The sequence below is a fragment of the Coturnix japonica genome, chromosome 7, assembly GCF_054131305.1.
Source record: "Coturnix japonica strain WE chromosome 7, WE-NBRP24, whole genome shotgun sequence".
In the NCBI taxonomy this organism is placed as follows: domain Eukaryota; kingdom Metazoa; phylum Chordata; class Aves; order Galliformes; family Phasianidae; genus Coturnix; species Coturnix japonica.
This window is the reverse complement of record NC_140669.1, coordinates 23,924,079-23,942,485: the sequence shown is the minus strand read 5'-3', so window position 1 is coordinate 23,942,485 and position 18,407 is coordinate 23,924,079. Positions and strand designations below refer to the sequence as shown.

Genomic DNA, 18,407 nt, shown 5'->3' with positions numbered 1-18,407 from the left:
TTGATTTTTAGAGCATAGTAACTATGCGTTAGACTAAATTTCTTCTTGAATGGATTGTTCAGAAGTACAAGAAAAGATCAGCAAATGTTACCACTTATCTTTTTTTTTTTTTTTCCTGTTATCACAAATGCAGACATCTATTTTACAGCTGGCTGAATTCAGCTGCTCATAGAATCATAGTGTTGGAAGGGACCTACAAGATTATTTAGTCCTCCCTTTACCATACCTACAGAAAACCACTAAACCATATCTCTTAGCTCCTTAGCTCATTGAGTGCTAAGGCACTGGACAGATTGCCAAGAGAGGATGAGGATGCTCCATTGCTAGAGGCATTCAAGGCCAGGTTGGATGGGTCACCTCTACCCATGGTGGGGGAGGTGGAACTTGATTGTCTTAAAGGGTCCCTCCAACCTAAGCCATTCTGTGATGGGATAGGCTCAGCAATCAAAGGCTGTCCAGCAAGATCATGTGGTAGGCCACAGTACTTGCTAATTTTTAACCATTTTGTTGTGACAGTGGTTGGATCCCTGTGTTGCTGTGGTGTCTGGTAGAGGTCTCACCGGTGCAAAGTAGAGGAGCAAGATCACTTTCCTCAACCTTCTCACCACTCTTCTTCTGTTGCAGCTCACGAGATGTCTGTGTCACTGATGAAGATATTAAAAAGCACTGGTTCCACTACTGACCCTTCATGAACACCACTTGTCACTGATATCCATCCAGACATTGAGCCATTGACCACTGTTCTCGTGATACAATTGCACAACCACTTCCTTGTCCATCTAACAGTTCACCCATCAAATCCATATTTTCTAGTACCAGACTCACCTCTGTGTTTTTCCTCATTACAGCAGAGAGGTCCGTGGATTTTTATGGTGTTAAATGGCAAAATTGAGTTCCTGATACACCTTTGCATACTTTTTGAACTTCAGTATCTTGCTACCTATTTCCAAGCAAACAGTTTGTACGGTTGTTGTATCTTCAAGACATCTGCTTCTTTCTCAGACTGTCATGTCAGTCATTTCAGAAATCCTCAGGAAGGAGGTGATAAACAGTGGGGGAGCACAAACCTGTTTTCTGTTGGAATCCAGACTTACATGTGGAATCAGTGAAGAATCTGATTTCCTGCATCCTGTTTACAGCTCTGCAGCCAGTGGATTTCAGGCAGTGTGGTTACCATCCATTATCGGGCTGCCTTAGCTGAGCAGAAGGGAGATCTGCTGCACTCTGTAGTTGAAATAAACACAACCTCTGTAGTGTCTGTGCACTCATGTATCTAAGTTTAAAGGATGAGATACTGAAGTCCTCAGATAATGAATTTACCCAAACACTTAAACAGCCTGAAGTAGCTAAACTACTGTAAAACAAGAAATGCAAAATGAATGTGGAGTCTGTTTCTGGGTTAAGCCTTTAGGAAGGCTGAAAACAGTACTAGAAAAATATCAGCTCTGTGTTAATTATACTTCGTTCTTTTTTCTACATATCTTCACTTTGAACGTCACAGAAAGCTAAAAGCTGCTGGGAGTGTGCTTGTTAATCTAGGTGTTCTTGAGATATATATGTGTGTGTGTATGTATATATATATTTTTAACCAATCTGTTTATCTTCAGAAACTGGACTATAGAAAACAGAAAATTATACCTGTTGCTAGTTTCAAGGTAATGGAAGCAAGTACTGAAATCTCAATTGTGGTTCTTGTAGTTTTGGCACAACTAAGGGCACTGAGGTTTTGTTACCGACAGTCATGTGTGCACTCATGTTTGACCTTGGATGTGGTGAGAGAGTTTATCTTCTACTATTTAAATAGTCCAAGTGAAAAAAATAGACTAATTCCTTTCTCAAGTACTTGAGTTTTAGCATTGTATTTCCTTTCACTTTTGCTAGTCTTCCCTTAACTTAAAAATGCATGAGAAAGGTGTGCTTATCCCAGCACTCATCTGCCATTCTGGAGTAGCACCTATGTAATGAAGTCAGACAATGAAGAAAGAAGGCCGTGTATTTCTGACTGTGTTAGATTTGTCTTTACCCAGATCATGGGGAATTCTGCAGACAAGCCAGTGTAATGTAGCACATATGGGATAGATAGAGATCACAATTAAAAAAGAAGTGTAATTTTGTAGCAGAAGTAGGTATGCAGAAGATGAAAGCAAACACAGGCTGCTACAATCTCATTAGATAAAATTGAAATTACTTTTTTTTTCTTTAAGTTCTGAAATTGTGATTGCTTTGTTCTACCTGTGCTTTATACATCAGCTTTTTGGATCTGGAGTGTTTTAACTGAACTACTTGGAAATGAGTAAATGATCCTTTAGTTAAAAAAAAAAAATAATGAAATCTACATTCTAGCATTGACAGACTTCACGATTTTGTCTCTTAAATATGTTCATAAATTCCAGTTTCTGTGTTAATGTGAAAGCTTTCTCAGTGATTATGCATAGTAATGTTTGGTAGGGCTGATAAGTTTATCAGCAGTGAGGCTGTCTCCTGCTTTATGTTGCTGTACTGTGACTCAAAGGGTATGTAGTTGTGGAGTTGTCTGACTAGTGAAGGGGAGAGGAAGGCAGTTCGGGAAGAAAACTGATAAAGGCATTTTCACATTGCTGTTTTGAACTTGGGAAATGTTAGTCACGAGGTGGTTGTAGGAAATTAGCATAATGAAGGGAAGGTCTGGGTTGGCACAGTGTGCAGCAGGTGGCTGCAAAAACAGGTAGAGGTTTGAAAAGAGTGGAGAAGAGTCAGGCTGTTAATACCTGGGGTTCCTGTTGTGTAGAGGGTAGCACTACAATAGGGAACACTTGCAGTGGGCAGGTAAGGACATATTTTAGTGGTGTAGAGGACTTTGCTCATCTGTAAATGTCAAGATGGGAAAACCTTCTCAAACTAGCTTATTTCTTGACATTTTATGGGGGGATTTCTCTTCCTTATTGCTGAAGATAAGTTATGTCTGCAGTGTTGGAAGCAGTGGAACAGCTGTCACACTCTGTTCTGTAGAGCTTGCTACTGGGGTGTTTTGACAAATGTTATCTGTCTGGCAACACTGACGCTTCCTGAAGCTCATTTTCCCTTCTGTGTATTAGTGGGAATTTGATTCCTTTTGTTTGGTTTTGTTGGAGGAGAGAAGAGCATATTTTTGCTTTTTCTGGTGTTGTTTGTAAATCTGAAGTTTAAATGCAGCAGGTGTAATTGTGGGATTATGCAGCAGGGCAGGGCACAGACTCATTTCCCGATTCTCTGGTGCTTGAATGGCAGGCAACCCCACTTATGCAGGACGTTTCACAGAAGGAGTTTGGCAGCTTCACTCCAAGGCCTACCTGGCTTTGTGAGTGACAGATCCCAGGAGGTAGAGTTGGCTGAAAGATGTCAGGTGTTCTTTGGAGGCTGAACAAAGCAACAGTTGGACTTCTGAGCTGCTTGAGGGCAGAAAAAGAATGTCTATAAAGGCTGGGCAAGCAGCCATGTGCCCAGCGGGCTATGGCAGGTGAGCTCAGGCTTCTTGTGCTGCAGTGGTTAACGGCCATGCCTGACTGCCTGCCCTGCTGGATGTTGTTGCTTGCAGTAAAGTCAGGAGAACAGAACATGTGCAGCATTTCAGCTAGCCATGGTTCAGTTTAACCATAGTTTAACCTGAGAGGAGCAATTGATTCATTTCGTAGAGCAGAGAAATACGTTCTGGCAGACTTAATCTAATCTGCTCTGCAGCATTCCCTTGAAGTGCCACAACTGTATTTTTCTCTTGCTGTATTGAAACACTTCAGTTTACAAGGTAAGGTGTGCCATCTCCTTTGCAAGTATGTAACAGGTATAAAAATAATGCATTTCCATCAGTATTTGAGGTCAGGATGTAACATGCAATTGAGAGCCATCTCCTATTCTAGGAAACACATCTGGAAATTGCAATCAGAAATTAACAACCTGTTTAAGAACAGAATTCTCTAGAATTTCTTTTGTCATTCCTTTGTTATGAAAACTTTGATGTGACATTAATTTTTCAAGAACACAAATATGAGCAAGAGATGCAGAGCAAGACAAAGCATTTAAGAACCCTTTATACAGTATGTTTTATACATAATATGCTTATGCACAAATTTAGGCACTACAGAAAATCTTTTGTAACAGATTTTTCTGCAGCCATGTTTTTGTGCCTGTATTGACATGCATAGCACTGCAGTAGCTTTAGAATGCAATTGTGAGCCATATTCTGATGTTGCACCGTTCAGTCATGAAGAAGCTTCTCTGAAGTATTACAGATCAGAATGGAGCTGTTCAAATTTAGATCCAAGCAAAAGCTTTTTAAAGCAAAAGCTTTAAAATTTAATTGGGACCGTTTTTGTGCATGAAATTATTCATGTGCTGTAATCTTTCCTCATAGGATTTAGAAATGCAGCAACTTTTCAATATGGGATTTAAAAAAAGAGGGAAGAAGTCAATTGAATGAATTGATTTGTTGTAATGAGAAAGCCAATTAACTATCAAATATAGTGGGAGAAGATATTTTTAAAAATCAGTGCTATACTGATATTTCAATGCATAGTTTGAATGTTATGTAACTAGTAGTGCTGGGCTGTGAGTTATATAAAGGAACAAGCGTTTGATGCAGGTTATTTCAATATCTGCCCTTGGAGAGGGTGAATGGAAAATAGCTCCAGCTCAATTTTAGCATCTTCATCTTGACAGTCATAATATGCTTGTTAATGAAAAGTCTGAACTTTAGAGGAATGACTGTCTTTACAAAAGCCAGTGCTTTCTTAGTTCATGATCCTGTGGAGGGTTGGTGGGGGGCAAGGAGAGGGAAAGAAACACACCTGTTTTTTGAGGGTGTATTTTGTGTGGCTTGCCCAGTTCTGATACAGCCTGCAATTGTAAGTCAGCTGAACCAGCATCAGATTCATCAGTGGAAAACGATTGTAGTAATACCCGGGGACCTAGCAAAGGAGCAGCAAGTCAACTCGGGCAAATTGTTGTGTGACTTGTTTTAAAGTGGGATGGAGCATTGCTACAAAGATTAGATTTGGCTAAGTGCTGCTCCTGCATGGTTTAATCAGCACATTTAATTTAAATTGGATGCATTATTTTGCTTCTGTGTTTGAACTAATGTGAACTGACAGGTTTGGATTTTTCACTAAGTAATGTAGCAGATTAATTTGCTCCATACAAGATGTAGTTCTACAATGTACAGTTTTGGTTCAAAATTGGAACAATATGCTGGAAAAGTAGAAGTTGAAGATTTAAGGTGATGATCATCTAGTTTTAACCCCCCTGCCATGGGCACGGTCATCACCTGTGAGACCAGGTTGCCCAGAGCGACATCCAGCCTGGCCTTGAACACCTCTGGGGATGAGGTATCCACAATCCCCTTGGGCAACCTGTTCCTGTGTGTCACCACCCTCTGAGTGAGAAACTTACTCCTAATGTCCATCCTAAACCTCCCCTGACTCAGTTAAAAACCATTCCCCCTTGTCCTATCACTATTAACCCATGTAAACAGCTGTTACCCCTTCTGTTTATATGCTCCTTTCAAGTACTGGAAGGACACAATGAGGTCTCCCTGGAGCCTTCCCTTCTCCAGGCTAAACAAGCCCTCTTCCCTCAACCTTTTTTCATAGGAGAGGTGCTCAAGCCCAAAATGTTATAGGGACTATAGATTGCATTAAGTTAACGTGTTAAATATTGGAAATTGAGTTGTCCCAAGCTTATATTCCATGTAGTCTTCCTACCTGCTTTCTCCTGACGTTTTGTAATTCTGCTGTCATTGGATGGGCTTCACAAAGAAACTAATTCAAGTTCTTTGATTCTTGATACAAAACAACAACAGTGAAGTGTGGGGTTATTCTAATCTGAAATGCTTTATTCAGTGGATGCTAAGGCATTAGTGACCCAGTTTCTAGGAAGAAATCTTACCAGATATGCAGTGACTCTTGAGCTCTTCCTTTGCAAACTGGTTGTGCCACTGAATAAAGTCAGATGAAAGGTATGTGCTTTGTATAGACAGATAAAATGGATTCATGACACAGATGGCAGGAGGAACCTTACTGGTTTCAGGCTTTTTTTCATGACTCTTCAATAAAGGTTACTTTTTTGTTTGTTTTTTTTTTCTCTGGCACCCTTTCTGTGGTGTCTACTCTTCAAACTGAAACTCAAACATCTATTCCCTTTTCTTCTTCCTGCTGTCTTTTTCCTGTTTACCACAAAGTCTTGTTACGTTTGAAAATGTGCTTCCTTGAACATCATACTTTCAATTAAAAAACATGTGCATAGAGAAGTAAATATAGGTACTTATATCATGTTGGAAGTTTTTATAATAGAAACATTTGCAGTTTGATCGCCTCCAGAGTGCTGTGTGCCAAAGCTGGAGTTAAAGGAGGTGTTTTTTTAAGTGCATTAAGAGATTTAGAAGAATTGTTGGAAATATTATCAGTCTACATAGCAGGAGAGGACTCAAATGGTAAAAATGTTTCAGCTTAGTACATTGGAAAGAAATAAGATTTCGTTCTCCATTTATGTATGACAGTTTTTTCTTATCAGTGTGCAAAAGAGCTAAATTTAGCAACTAAGCCACCTTTATATCATTGACGTAGTCTTTTCTTTGATTCTTCATGTGTGACTCAAGTTAAAAGTGCGTAAATTCAAGTTTCTCTTATTGAAATCCAAGGGAATTGGTTTTGATTGAAGCAGGATTAGGCAAGTAGACTCCCTTCTTTGTTAATTCTTCATCATGTGGTGTAATCTCTGTTATGTGGCTGAGTAACTGGAAATAGGATATCACAGGGTTTCTTAATCATGTACAAATTCCATTATGTGCCTATATTTTCAGACCAGACCTGGAGATTTAACCATTCAGACCTTTTTAGCTTTAATAATGAAGCATGTGGTTAAATCCTTTAATTAAGTTCTGAAAAAAATTAACTGTGCTGTACTCTTTTGCCTTGTGGCACTTTTAGCTGCTTTTTAAGATGGGATCTTCAGGAAAATTTTCTGGCAAAAATAAGATAATGGGAGAGCAGATGTTGATGTCTAAGATTTTCCTCTTCTTTAAACCTCAAAGATACCAAGTAATAATGAATGGAGTCCAATAAACATGGATGGGAGAAGCATGGTAGCCCTCCCATCTCAGTTCATACTTGTGAAGCACTTTTAGAATATGTGTGTAAAACCAGTGTAGGGAAAGTGTGAGATTTGGGCTTGTTTGGGGTCTGCTGTTTGATGCTGGTTTTAGTTATTGTTTTTTGGTTGTTTTTGCAAGACTGAGCAGGAAAGGTAAGTTTTCTCAAATTTCTCCAATACTTAAATTCAATTTTTATTTGTGTACCTTTGTTGGGTTGGGATTAAAAATGGATCTCTAATTTGTTGTGTTTTTTTTTTTTCTTTTCACAGACAGTAATCTCATAAGAAGAGAGATGGCAGAAATCAGCTCTCCAGTAAATATCAAGGAAAAGGTGGGTTCAAATAATATTACAGTGCAAACCAAAATGATGTGGCATGCACATTTCAACCCTGCTCCTTCAAGGACTGTTCCATACTGAACTTTAAATTAACTCTGAGCATGAAGTCAAGTATGCAGACAGGTATTGCTAGGATTAGAGTATTAATTTTGGCTGATGAGGATACTTCCTAGAATTACAGAGCCTGAAAAGAGGAGAATTTCTTTCCTACTTGAGTAGGAAAGAAAGTTATTTAAGTGAGAAAGGGATCTGATTTATGCTCCCTTGCCAGGATACTGTAAATATGTCTGCTCAGAAGTGCATGAGGCCTTTATATTTTAGCAGAACTTCTAACTGCATTGTCTGTGTGTGGGTATGTCCTCTCCATAACATGGCTACTGTAAGAGCCTTGTGTGGCCTTTCAGAAGCATTAAACGATCTAAAGCACTTAGGATTGTGGCTTTGCAGGCCACTTGTGTATGAAGTGCTGCAGTGCTGGGCATGTATTCTCAAAGAAACCTTACTGTCGCTGTAGCCACCACAGATACACAGCAGAACCATCTAAAAAGAACCTCGTGCTTCTAGAATAGTTTTTTTCCTCTGCTGTTTAGTTTTCAGATAGGTCAGGAAATCTTTTTAAACTCACAGCAGGAAGCTTGTATAGAAATAATCTGCCCTGGGGATATTCCTCACTGATGCAGATGGGAAGCAAGGGAATCTATCAAGAACAGGAGAAGAAAGAAGTAGAAGTAGGGAGAGTGTTGAAGTATAACACAATGTTGTATTTTAAAAGAAGTTAAGGTTTTGAAATGTTTATAAAATCAGGTTTTGTTTTGTCTGATGTTTGGGAAGATACAGACCTATACATTTAGGAAGCTCAGAAAAAAGCTAATGGATTCCTTGAATTGCTTGTTAAGCATGTACTGGCTCTCAGTGGCAGATTCTAAGGCAGAGTGATGTATGTGAAGGGCCAGAACCTAATTCTGTTCGTAAGCCCAAGTTTATTCAACTATGATCCTGAAACAAAGTTTCCTCAAGCTTCACATTAACGATGATTTCCAAAAGAAAAGTTACAAAGTGTTGTTACTGCCCCAGGAAAGGAATTGCCGAAGAAACAGTATAGCAAATGATGATTTATACAAGTAGTTCAGGCGGGAATGAGTTCATACTGTTGTGTTCATCTTTCCCTAATTATTCACTTTGCTTTCAAAAGGTTGTAGAACTTTTTTGCTTTCATATTCCCTAATGGGAAATGGTCCCTTTCCTTATGCACTGCCTTTTGAGTCCTTTTCCTTTCATATCTGTTGCAAGCTGCTGAATGAATTGTTGTGGTTGAGGATTTGCATGTTACCATGTATTTTTGTGAAGTGTATCTTCCTTAGTCTTTAGTAACAGGCAGGGTTTAAATATTGAGAGCGTGATGGATTTTGCACTCATTCTCTAGTGCCAGAGTAAATCACTGTAAAACTTAAAATGCAATTCAGCAAATCAATTGAAGATATTTTTCTTTGCTATGTAGCTTAATTTCTTCAGTTAGTTAAGTCAGTTATACAAGTGTGGGATTTTGTAGATTGCCTGATTGTCTTTTGCTAGTTTTAGAATGCAGAACTGCAGCAGGACTTTTATGCACTGTATAGTATTTGCTGTGTGAAGTCTGAAATCTCTTGGTTGTATCTTAAAACTAAATGCTCATGAGCACATACATTTTAAATCAGGTAGATAATTGAATCAATACATACTTAGTTTTTCTTTTAATTGCTGTATTTCCCACCATCATTTAATGTCACTAAATCCACATGCCAAGCTTAACATCTTGGTTACCAGCAGTTAAATCTTACTGCAAAATTACTAGGTTTTATTCTGAAAAATACAGTCTAACAAGCTACTGAGTAAAGGCTTAGCTACTGAACAGCATGAACTTCGTAATCTATATATTTCTGCTGAAGAACTAGCAGGGTCAGGTCTGCCATTTCACCTCGACAGTTCTGACTCATTCTAAAGCTAAATTGGCATGGCAGGACATAAAGCATCCATTCCACAAATCCAATTTGGTTTACAGCATGGAGTCTTTTTGTATTAGAAGCTTCTGAAGCCATATTCATGTTATTGCAGAGCTGCGCCATATAAATACAAGCACAGGGGTGAACAGATATGCCTTTCTGAATTGTATTTAATTGTATTTGCCCATAAACTGCTAAAATATAAAGGCCTCATGCACTTCTGAGCAGACATATTTACAGTATCCTGGCAAGAGAGCATAAATCAGATCCCTTTCTCACTTAAATAACTTACACGTACAGGGCAAAGCAATAATGCTATGAAGCAATTGTGCTACAAAGCATGGAAGCAGTGAGTTCAGTGTTTCTTTTTATTCATCCTTTTGGTGAATGTTTTTGGGAAACAGCAATGAGTTTTATATATTCAGTTACTTATCTGAGCTCCTTCACCATCACTACAAATACAATCAGTTCTTGTTTAAATGAACAGGATAGAATGCAATTCCTCCCCAAGCCTTCCTCTTTCCTACTTCAGTGCTTGCAAATGGTAGCATATGTAAGATTTTGATCCTGCTGGGACTTGACTGAAACCTTTTTTGTTTGTTTGTTTTTGCAAAAGTAGAACTCAGCCTTCTCTGTAAGTTGGTCACTGTTTCTCTGTAACAAATAATAGTTGGTTGATTGTTTTTCTTTTTTAAATAGTGGTATCTCCCCATGTACTTTCCATGATCAGCCTCTAGTTGCTGAAGGAAGTAGAACTCTCCCACTGCTTTAAAGGAGACATATGGATGAGGCAGACATTTCCAGTAATACTGACTGAAGTTAGAATGCTCACATCTGCAGGTTTTATAAAACCCTACCCCTAATCTGAGTCTTAAAAGAATGTTAATACTGTACTGATACTTGTGTAATTTACTCATAGCGTTTCAGTTGAAATAGTTCATAAAGTCAATAGGTTAAGTATTTTATTTTATCTCTTTCCCCACTTTTTCCCAAAGAGAGTAACATAAATATTGGCCTCTGATGTCAGCCTAATGAGTGTTTGCATAGTTGGCAGAGACTTCTGCAGCTGTGATGCTCATGTGTGGAGCCAGGGTTGTTCTAATTACCATATTTTCATGCACATGCTCCACAGAATTTCTGAAATAATACAAGCCCTGTGCTTTAACTGCAGCAGCTGGGGTTACAGTGACAGTGTAGTTAGTGCAAGGAGTTTACCATCAGGATCTCAGAATAATTTCTTCTGTCATGGTCCTTCCTTTACTATACCATATAAGATATCTTTTATCTCTCTTGCTCCTGATTATCTTCTTTTGTACCTTAGAATAATGTATATGAGCACTTTTTTCTGCTAAGGGTTTTTAAAAGACTGAATTATAAATTGTTCAGGTCATGTATTTACAATTTGAAACTTTCTGTGGATTTAAGGATGAAATTGGTCAAACTCATTGGCGTAAATTCAGAATGATTCTCTAAATTTAATGGAATTATTCAAGCATTAACTAAATACACCACCAGAAAAGGTGCTGAGGTTCTGAATGATTGACGGCCTCCAGATAAGAAGCAATTGGAGTGAAGAATATGAACAGCTTGTCATTTCCTGCAGCAACTGGAATGTCTTCATCCAGCATGAGGAGAGTGAACTCAAGGCATATTCCCCAGAACAACCATTCACCTCTCACATGTGGCTTATAGTTTTGACTCAATGAAATATTGGGAATTGTCCAAACCTCTGAACTTGCTGTTGGGACCATTTTTTTCAATTGTCTTTTTTGAATGAGACCTGGTGTCAACTGGAATAAGCAAAATACTCAAATGAAAATACTTTTCTTGGGATTCTACTAGAGGTGAAGTTTTGCTGCAGTTTCACAGAGAAGTTTGCTGCTTCATTTTATTTTCATTTCAAATGTTAGAGCTGTAGGAACAGACAAACAGATTTGTTCTATTAGCTGCAAGAAGAAAATCTTATTCTCATATACTCTGGAGGATTTTAGTGCCGTAACTGTAGTTTTCATAACTGATGGGCAGCAGCATGTAAGGAAATAGTAGGATTTGTTGTGCTAAGAACATAAATAATATTTTAAAACTCTTGTACTAAGAAGCAGTCCAATCTATGATTTCAGTAGGTCTCTTTCAGGCTGACCTTCACAGCTGTTTCATATGCATGTGTTGATGTGAAAGGACTTAGTCCAAAGACCAGCAAAGTTGGTTAAAATGAACTTTTGTCATTTGAATGAACTATTTAACTTGGGCTAAGAGTATTATAGAATTAGATTTCTAAAGAATGCTGCCTTTTATTCAAGTGAAACAGGTCTTACTGAGCCAGACCCTCTTTATGTATAGGTTTTTCTTTTAAATGTGTGTTCTCAAATCCAATTTCCATTTCATTTATTTATAATTTAGAGCAGAGGATGGTGCAGGACACTGTAAATCCAAGATATTTGCCCACACTTCCTGCATTAATCCAGTAGAATTTGTTTTGTGCTTATCAGGGGTAAGTGATTTGAAATGTGATAAACAGGGAATGTAGCAAATAGTTACAGACCTGATCAAAGCTGTTATTTTGCTCAAAGGGCAAGTTAAATAGAAGTGCTCAGTGTGTCACAATGAACTAATCTAGTTAGTGAGGCTTCTGGAAGAATGGGTCCTTCATAAATAATAAGCTGTTAATTCAGAAAATTCTAACTGTATTTATGAAAAATGTTCCTGCAGTAGTTTTTCAAAACCTTAACTGTTTCTGCCGTGAACTGTTCTGAAAACACATTTTCCTGTTTAACGTTGTCAGGGTATCTGCTAATGCAGAATTACAGAAACCAGCAGAGCACTATAGACAGCTCTCCTTCTCTTGTCCTCGTCCAGGATTTGGGTCAGCCCCAGCCAGAACTGTAATCTCAGCCCCAGCCTGAACTGTAATCTAGGCAAACTGTAATCTAGGGTTTACACTGCTACCTGTCCCCAGCTCCAGTGAGTATGTGCACCATATATGTGCTCATAAAGATCTACTGCTGACACAGGAAAAATAAGTGGGATCAGAAAACATTTCTGTGTTCTTTGATAACTGCACTTGAAAAATGAATTTAGCTCCTGCATAGAGAAAATCTGGTGAGCTTAATAGTTCATACCAAGTGAAGGTGGATACGGGTTAGCGTTTGTAACCAAGCGTGAGTAAAAGTATTTAAAATGAGTATGTGACCATAATAGTGACTCACTTCAAAGGGATTGGAGCAGCTGTGTTCAGGGGCTTCAGAACAGCCGTGAGCTTTCAGCAAAGAAGTTCAGTTTGTCGCTATGTCACAAATATTTAAACAAATTCTCTGAACCCCGGATATATTACTTATTCACCAAAAACATCCTCTTTGAGATGATGCCAAAGGGGAGCAGATGGGTTAGAGCAGCAAGCAGGCAATGCATGATTACATGTTGCTACAGTTGCCTGGGAACCATCTGAAACTTAACAGAAAATCTAAAGGACTTGGATAAGTACACAGCTTAGTTCTGGGTGCGGAATAGGTGATGTGTTGTCGCAACTTCTCACAACTTTGAGGCAAGCTGTATTTCTTTTCAAGCCTACTATGTCAGGGAGCTCTCATGAGATAAGTGTTCACTAGGACTTCAGGTATGTAAGATAATACCATGAGCAGTTAAAATTTCAGTGTCTCCCCCCTCCTCTGTGCCGTACTCCTCAGAAATAACTTGTTACTGAATTTATTTTTTTTTTAAGCTAATGAATGCTAGGTGAAATTTCATGTGGTTGAGCAGTAACCGTCAGAAAAACAGTCAAACATGTCTGACCAAAAGGAATCAAGGGTTCTGCTTTTCACGCTCTTGAGCATACGTGGTAGTTTTCAAGATAAGGGCCATGTATTTTAGATTTGTGGTAGCTTCAGAGTAGCTTTTGTAAACTAGAATTTTGAACAAGCCTTCTGAGCAATAAAGCAAGAAGGAAATGAGTTTTCTGATAGGACCACAGAAGAGAAAGCCCAGGACTGTGACTATTGCCAGTGACAGCATTTCAGCTAATGCTGATGTTAACTGTGCAATTATTTGTGATTCAGAATATATGTCTCAGAATGCTTGTCTAGCACCCAAAATGATGACACATTCTCTGGAAATCCACACTGGATAAAGACCTGATGATTCAAAATTGTTAAGAGTAGTTGACTTCCATGTAGTCTGGTAATGTTATTCTAAGATCAGGTTTCAGTTAGTATGAAAAAGCAATCTGTTCTCCCCCATGCACAGGGAAATAAATTTAATGTTCAGAGTTTGTTCTTGCAGACTGTTAGGTATTAATACAGTATTAATTGTGTGATAGGATGAGCTTCTTTGGCTCTTCTTTTTTGTGAGGTTAATATGTTTTTTTAAAAGGAATTTCTTTATTGGTGAGAAGTCATAATGTATTCAATTATTCCAGTTTCAGTTTGTGTTGAAAAGGTACATGTTCTTAGTATGTTTAATTACTAAAAATTTAGGGAGATATTGGATGTATATCCAGCCCTGGGATACTGACCTGTCAAACATTAATAAAAATGAGCTATATACAGCTGTCTGGATTGAAGAGTGACAGACTCTTCTCAAGCAGTTGGAATCTTGTAAGCAGTTAAGGTGTGTAGCTGTACTGGCTAGAGGACAGGGGTATCAGCAGGCCCAGCAGGTGAGCCAGTGGAACCTGGCATACAGGCATTGCATGACTCCAGCTCACATTCAGCCCTACTCTGTGTATCCTTCTTGTCAGCTGGTATTTGTCAAGTGTTCTTGCAGCTTAGCTGCTGTTTGTTGTAGATTTTGTGGGGCTTTTATGACCTTCAGCTGTGTAAGTGCATTTATGTTAGACTTATGCTTTCGGGAAGGCTGTCGACCTCTCCCTTCAGTGTTCTCTTGTATATCCCTATGTTCCTTTTGAGAAATATATAGGACACATTTAGCATGTAGAAACAGACCTCAAGTTCAAACGTAGAAATCTATGCAGATTTTTGAAGCTGGAGTAAGAGAATTAAGTGATAGAATATAAGGGGACCGTAAGGTTCCTATTTCTGGATTAAGGCTGTCATATCACCTTGTGTTCCTCAGTGTGTCCTTGTCTTCCTGTCAGGTAGGCTGTTAGGTTAGAATCTGCTGCTTGCTGCCATTTGTCCATTATTTTTGGATGCTCAGAAACTTCTGACTTTTTTCACTGCGTACATACAACATTTCCAGTTTATTCTGGATGAAATAGTCAGTGCATATGTTGGAGACATAATGTCTGACGCACGCACATCTGGCCGACTTTGAAATTCCAGGGAAAAAAAACATGGCTAGTTTATTTCGTTTTATTCCCCAGAAGTTTTTAGACAAAATATTTTATTTCAGAGCAAAACCTTTTGTGATTTTTCTGCTGTTGTAATTCTGGTTTTATATCTGCTTTCATTGTTTCAGAACAGAGCAGTGTATGTATTGTTTTCTTAATAGCGTATCCTACAGGTTAGAAATTCTGCTTTTCATCTCTTTTGTCCCAAATAAGTCACTGCAAAAGTCTGAAAAGCAGAAGCACCAATAATCAAGGGAATATCCGTACATACACAAGGGAAGCCAATTGACAGTGTGTTAATCAACCTCTGGTTTGGATTTTCCAAAGTTTAGAATGCGAATGCTTTACTGTACAGTCTGATATTCATTTGCTGAAGAGTCTTCTTACGGAAATTCTTGCTTTTTAGAGAAAAAAAATGTATATCTTTTCTAACAGACAACAAAGGCAATTGGTTTTTATTGGCAGTAAAACTATAGAGCTCTGCTGTATTTAAATGCTCCCCTAAACTGATTTTTTTTTTTTTTTTTTGTCCAGCTAAAACAGAACTGTGTCCACAGAGCTGGTCACAGGCATCATATCTTTTCTCTGTATTAGTGAATGTTCTTCCCTAAGAGTCTTGTTTTTGTTTTTGGTTGTTTTTTTTTTGGAGGGGGGAGGGGGGGTTATCTCCATAAGTAGAACATGTTCATACCTTTTCAGTGTCTGGTTGTAATACTAAGGAGATCAAGAACAAATTAGCCTTTAATTTTTATTTTTATATTAATCAAAAATTTCCAAACCACAGGGTGTGGCAGGTTGCCTGATCCATCCTGTGGTCTTGGCCTCATTTTGTAGTTTCCATATGCTTCTTAAGGTTTCCAGACCTCTCATAGCAAAGAAGGGCCTAGCAGCCATGTGAAATTCCCATGCATATGGGAATGGCTGGAGTACACTAAATATTTCCTTTCACTATTTTTCCTGTAAGTAATTAACACAGGCAGCTCAAGCAATTCTGAGTGGGTAGAGAGATGATCCATATGATTGTGAAAGGAGAGGGGAGGTTTTTGTGAGAATATGTAGTCCACATGATGGGGATATTTGGCAACTGCCAACTCAAACATTAAGTGGACAGCAGCTTATGGCCTGCTGTAGCCCTCTTGAGTCTGCCAACTTTTATTTGTATGGAGCCAACTTAGTTCATGATGGTTGCAGCTTTATCAATAAATAATAGCATGCCAGTGCCCACAATCAGGGAATGATTAAAACTCATTTTTCTTGGGTTTTCTTAGTGCATTCTATTTGAGATGGCTTTCACCTAGAATGCCTGTAGTGCATAAAGAGATGTACTCACAGTTGCTTGGTTGTTTGTCTTTTTTTGTTTTGTTTTCTCTGTCCCACTCTCAGACACATATTAACTGGAGAGAGAAGCTTGAGTGGACAGATTTTTCTAGGTAGTCCCTGGCAATGCCAGCTGCTCATTTGATCACCTAGAATGTCTCAACTTCCAACACAATTTTGTTTTTATTTGCTGGAATTTCCAGTGCAGCCAGGTGTTGGGCTGGTACGCTGGCTTGCAGGCAAACCTTGCTAAGCCATTGGGTAAGAACAGTGGGTGCATGAGAAGTGGGCCTTTGGGAAGGCTCCTTGGAAAATGAGACAAGAAACTTGATTCTTGCACCACACTACAGTTGCTAATTTTGAGACTATATATATATAGTTTTGGCCTGAGTTGTCCAAGGCTAAACTTGTTACTTGAAACATTGTGGACAAAATGTGAAGCTGCAGACAGATAAGTGATAGGATGGCAGACAGGAACAAACTCAATTCTACCAAAGCAGAGTCACTAAATTTGTCTGCTGAAGTCAGAAAGTGACCTTCTAGATTAACTTATCTGGAAATCCTGATCCTGTGTGGATGGACCTGAAGCAAGTACCTACCATCTGCTGTGCTGAAGCTAAATCCAGCAGGAATCATGAATCAGAACCTTCAGTCATTGTCTATTAACAGAACTTGAAATAAGTTGTGACTTATGTTAGTATACAGAAAATAGAGTGGCTGAGAATGGAAGTTGATGTAGAGCAGCAAAGTAACATTTTAGTAATAAATCTGAGCATAGGTCTGAATCATCTTCTGGTACCTCCACTGGTAATAATGCCAATAAGTTTATTTAGATTGTTCTTTTTTCAGCATTTACCTGGACAGCTAAGTCAAGCTTGTGTGAATACTCTCACCATGTAATACAGCGTAGCCCTATTACATGCAACAGACATAGCTTCATGTGTTGATATTTTCATAATTCGGTGTAGTACTGTGAAAAGGCCGCCAGTGTTTCAAACAGAAATTAGAACACTGACATTGTGATTTGATAATTCAAGTACACAAGAGTGTATTCCTGCAGAGAAGGGGCAAAGAAAACTGCTAGTTGAATTTCTGCAGTACAACAGGTTTTTAATAGTAAATGTGTGCTGGATAGTCAGAAAAGAGAAGCTCAGCTGATTTGGAGCAACCATACTGATTTGTACATTGATTCTCATGTTTTTACCAACTGCTATGGTAGGCTTTGTTAGTTTTGCTAGTTATTTGTATAACCAAATGTTTTTCTTTTGGCACTACTTACTAAGACTTGTCTAGCATTTAGTTCCATCTACTTTCAGATGTATTATGCGAGAAAGTAAATGGTCAGTGTGATTCCAACAGTAACATGCTAAAAAAAATTAGTGGGCTGAATGACCATTTGGCATGAGATTAATAAAGACAATACAACAATAGGAACTACTATGAAATTGTAGCAGAGCAAATCAAATCACTGATGGCTATAACAGATGATCCGTGGAGTACAGTACCCTGAAGGAAGATCTTGTCCTTTATTCAGATTTAAAAAAAGAACCTAAGGGCTAACTCCCTAAGCTCTGTTAATCGAGTTCTCCAGATGTAGCTAAGGATTGGATTTGGTTCCAAGTATACTAGCTGCTAGTTCTATACTTTGGTCTCTTGAAGAAATTGCTTCTGTTTGTTGTCGGAGGCAGGTGAGGAGATAGATGCTGCATTATACAGGTACATTATTGTGTTTTGTAAGCATCGATATAAGTGGACATTTGCACAGTACTGTCTTTCAGTAAAGAATATAATAAACCTGTGTATTATTACCTTCCTTCTTTTCCTTCCAGATCAATGCAATCCGATCAGTTGTTCCAAACAAAAGCAATAATGAAATAGTTCTGGTGCTGCAGCAGTTTGATAACAATGTAGACAAGGCTGTCCAGGCTTTCATAGATGGTAAGTACAGTACTTTTTTCCACTAAGGCATGAAGGTTTTAACTACATGCTGAAGTATTTGTTAGTGTATGTTTTCTGTTGTTTTTCTGAAATTCAGGTGATTGTGTCACTACCAGTTCTTTTTTTATTTTTAATCCTGCCGTCTCCATCTCTGTTTCTTCACAACATGAGCTTGACCTGACTGATCATCTTTTCTCTGTGAGGTTATTTTTAGTGTAATTCTTGTTGCAGACCTTCTTTTTCTGATGAAAGCCAATGCTCTTTAAAGTTTGTATGTCATAATATGATTCACTGCTGGAGACAGACTGCTCATGGAAATTGGGGGTTGTTCTGAAGCAGATAACTGGGCCCATGAACTCCTGAACTTGACGCATACATTGACATTCAAACCTCAATTTAAACTGTGCAAATAGCTTTGATATTTATAATGGCTGAACCAAGACTCAATTGAAA

The 18,407-nt window shown here is 38.4% G+C and overlaps 1 protein-coding gene across 4 annotated transcripts in view; it reads left to right on the top strand.

The window, feature by feature from the left end:
- Positions 1-18,407, top strand: part of SPATS2L (spermatogenesis associated serine rich 2 like) — a 67,958-nt gene that overhangs the window by 27,339 nt on the left and 22,212 nt on the right. For all 4 annotated transcript variants that reach the window (XM_085552715.1, XM_085552716.1, XM_015868172.2 and 1 more), the window contains exons 3-4: positions 7,369-7,430; positions 17,846-17,954. In XM_085552715.1, the coding sequence (XP_085408841.1) occupies positions 7,392-7,430; positions 17,846-17,954 (148 nt within the window). In that variant the 5' untranslated portion in view covers positions 7,369-7,391. The remainder of the gene's footprint in view (positions 1-7,368; positions 7,431-17,845; positions 17,955-18,407) is intronic.